At 33.8% G+C, this 3,602-nt stretch overlaps 1 protein-coding gene across 1 annotated transcript in view; it reads right to left on the bottom strand.

The window, feature by feature from the left end:
* Positions 1-630: 630 nt before the first annotated feature.
* The window catches only part of LOC107299777 (PI-PLC X domain-containing protein 2-like), a 15,255-nt gene continuing 12,283 nt past the window's right edge, over positions 631-3,602 (bottom strand). The window contains exons 4-5 of the mRNA XM_015829116.1: positions 757-893; positions 631-652 (exon numbers count right to left, since the gene is read on the bottom strand). Of these exons, the coding sequence (XP_015684602.1) occupies positions 648-652; positions 757-893 (142 nt within the window). The 3' untranslated portion in view covers positions 631-647. The remainder of the gene's footprint in view (positions 653-756; positions 894-3,602) is intronic.

The following is a 3,602-nucleotide window of genomic DNA, read 5'->3' as shown; positions in this document are numbered from 1 at the left end:
TATTCCGGATCTCCCCTCCTTCCGCCGTGCCCTCAAGACATGGCTTTTCCATCAAGCGGGATTGGCCTAGGGGGGGGATTGTATAGGGATTTTAATAGGGATTTTATAACTTTTCTAAAAATAACAGGCTAATTTAATATATATTTTAATTGTTTTTAGATATTTATTGTATAGTTTCGTTTTTTATTTGCCTGTAAGCTGCCCTGAGTCCTTCGGGAGAAGGGCGGGGTATAAATTAAAGTAATAATAATAATAATAATAATGATATTTCCTTAAAGAATGACCGAGGTAGCAGAATACACACAATATAGTAGTAATGAAACAAGTGCAGCACATATTTCTGCCTGAGGTATCCAGAGAGGTAAACTGTTGGCTAACCTGATGAATTCAAGCTTATAATTTATTATTATCCTTCGAGCCAGAGTTCCGGGTTTCACGAGATGCAGGATGTACATACTCAGCAAGTCCATGAAGAGGCCTCTGCTAATAATTTCCATGTGTTGTAGAGCTGAGCTCCAGCTGGTCAGCCAGCATCACATCCTGTATTTCCACAGAGGCAGGCAGAATGTTCCTATGCGCAGCAGAGAAGGACGTGCTATCCTGCAAGTTTAAATCTATGTATTGAGGTCAACGTAAACATTTTGTCTTCATACTGTGTCAAACAGAAAAATAGTTGGGAGTGTTGAATAGAGTAATTGATATACATTAAATACTCCCAAATGAATTCCCCCTTTAAACAATCAGTATTTTTTTTACCTTCTAACAGGAGATTATTTAATCTAATGATGGTAGCTGCAAAGTCTTCCTGTTCCACGAAATCTGAAGTAATGATGTTAACTCCCATGATTCCTGGTTTCTGCAACTTCACCCAGTTCAAAATGAAAGGAAGATTTCTATGAGAAATAAAGGAAAATATTATGTCACAGGTATATGAGACACACTTTATGTTATAAATAATAATATATTACCTACATATATTGTAGATTATGTCATAATAGAAGAGAATATTTGTATCTCAGGGTTGAACTGTGGAGTTCTTGGTGCGCCGTAAGCTTCATAGTGCTAGCACTGAAAATGCTACCTAGTAGGGTAATGAAATGTTTGCAAGAAAATAATCAAGATCAGAGAGCACCAAGGATTCCACTGTAGATAATCTACAATACTTCTTGGAAATAAGAACGTTATTTGTATTGCATATTACACTTCATCATTTAAAAAAAATATATCAGCAAAAGCATGCCACATTTGAGGCCCTCATATATTATAAGTCAAGAAGAGGGAAAGAAATTAACAAATGCATTGCAACACCATCTAAATTTTCCAAAAATAGGATTTTAGCGGCACATAGTAGATAAACAATAGTATTATTTTTAAAGTTATTTATGAACTCGGAAAATAGCTGAATATTAAAAGCAGACTACATTGTTTATCAACATTATTTTGTGCATTATTTTTATATTGTATCTAAAATTCTAAAATTGACTTTTTAATGTTGATATGCCACCTAATATCTACATCTTGCTAACAGCATTTAAGCATTCAAAATAAATACTATGAACCTGAGATCTAATTCGCACACTATGCCAAGTAATAGTTTAACAATAGTTTAATAATAGGTTAAACTATTTACTACTAGGTTAGACTACACTATGGTTTAATGAGAGATAAAGGTGCTAGGAAAATATTTAAGCAGGTGATGTAATTTAAGTAAATTGTTTTCCTGCCTGTTTTTTTTAAGTTATTATTTTTGTCCTTCCCTACAATAAAGTGAGAGATGTTGCTGTAACATCGTGAACACTATAAGTGAATTTTTGCTTTCAAGTGTTTGGATTTGAGAAGCAAATCACTAGAGATACAATTGATATGCGAAGAATGACAAGCCTTTTTAAATTCACTCTTTTATCCAGAAACCTCTTTCAAGCAAATTAAACATTGCCTAGTTCATTATGTATCTAGGTAACTTGCCATTACAGTCATGTTTTATGTCAGCTATTTATCCTAAAGTAGGAATGAGGTAATACAAGCAAAATAAATCATATTTGATTGGTTTGTCTACTTTTTGTTGATTTAATATTTCTGTATCACATAATTTGTAATATTATCTATAGTTGTATTGTTTTTGCTATTAAAATAAAGATACAACACATTTGGTTATTTTAAAAAAGGGAAAGCAATTTAGCACCATCTAGTACCTTATAACTGTATAGCAATTATTTTTCAAAGAGAAATTTGTAGTTATAACAATGGATCTTTAACTCTGATAGAAATGAAGATAGGTTTGAGCATCCTGTGTATTGCCACTGCTGAGACTATTTTTCTGCCCACTGTTGTTATAGTATGTTACTTGCTATATTACTATAATTGACCAATCTAGTACTGCAATAAATTAAAAGTAATGAGAGATTAAAGTGTTAATAGACTATATTAGGCACTGTAATTGAAGAGAACAGACCCATTAATTTGTCAACATATCTTCAGAATAAAGTTAAGAATTATTTCTTATTTTGGCTTTATATATAATTCTGCTTCAATAATGGGTTTTGTTGACTCATACAGCCATTAGCCTAGATCAGGGGTGTCAAACTCCCTCATTATTTATTAGTCATGCTGATGACCCTGGGGTGGCTGGGAACTGGTTCAGAATATCTGGAAGACACTAACTGCTAATGAACCAGTACTGACTGAGTCTATATATGTTGTTACATCAAAACCAAATAAACCATGTTATAGTTACCAATAACATTTTCATTTTTACAGCCACCTACTATTTTCCTTGAGGGGTGCAGAAGGGGATAATTCTGTTTTTGTTTTCCTTTTTGCTCACTGTATCTTGTGGTTATATATTTGTGCAAAAGCTGCAGTCCAGTGTACAGCTTCTAGTAAATACTGCATTCAATGCTATTTTTTGGGGGGTGGGTGAAATCCTGCTGAACTAACTCTCCAATTATCTTAAAAAGTGTCACTAAGGTAAATTGTATGTAAGGTTAAATCATCATTGAAAAAGTGCAAGTTTTACACTGTCACCTTTACTTTGAATGAAGAAAAGGCCATTGATGGGAACAATTATTAAATTTAAATTTCTTATTTTTCCTAGTCTGATCTTCCATCCCACTGAGCTACATGGATTGAATGAGTAGACAAAAATAGTAAATGAAAAAAGACAAGGGTTTTTTCCCAGAGTAAATTCCCTTTTGTTCATTGGTTCTTGCTCAGATATCCAGAAGGAGAAAACAAGACTCATCTTTTCTTGCTTGCTTACTAGTGGGGTCCAATATCTCTTTAAGCAGGGAGCATAAGGGAATGGAAGTTTATCTTTTTCTGAACTATCTTCTATGCTGCTCCAGCTACAGAGAAATGGCCAACAAGGAAACAGATTGTATCACTATATATCACAATGGATTCATAAATGCCAAGATTGTTGAGGAAAAAACTTTCATGCCTAGAGGTTATATGTGTCTTCTCTTACATTAACGTCCATAAGAGGCAAACTTCAGGGGTTCTCAACCTTGGCAACTTTAAGACTTGTGGACTTCAACTCCAAGGTTGAGAACCCCTGCAAGTTTTTACAAGTTTGGCAACTTCCTTCTCCTTGCTCCTATCCA

This window comes from Protobothrops mucrosquamatus, unplaced genomic scaffold (genome assembly GCF_001527695.2).
Source record: "Protobothrops mucrosquamatus isolate PMUCROS unplaced genomic scaffold, P.Mucros_1.0 scaffold5452, whole genome shotgun sequence".
NCBI classification, from domain to species: domain Eukaryota; kingdom Metazoa; phylum Chordata; class Lepidosauria; order Squamata; family Viperidae; genus Protobothrops; species Protobothrops mucrosquamatus.
This window is presented reverse-complemented; position numbering and strand designations above follow the sequence as displayed.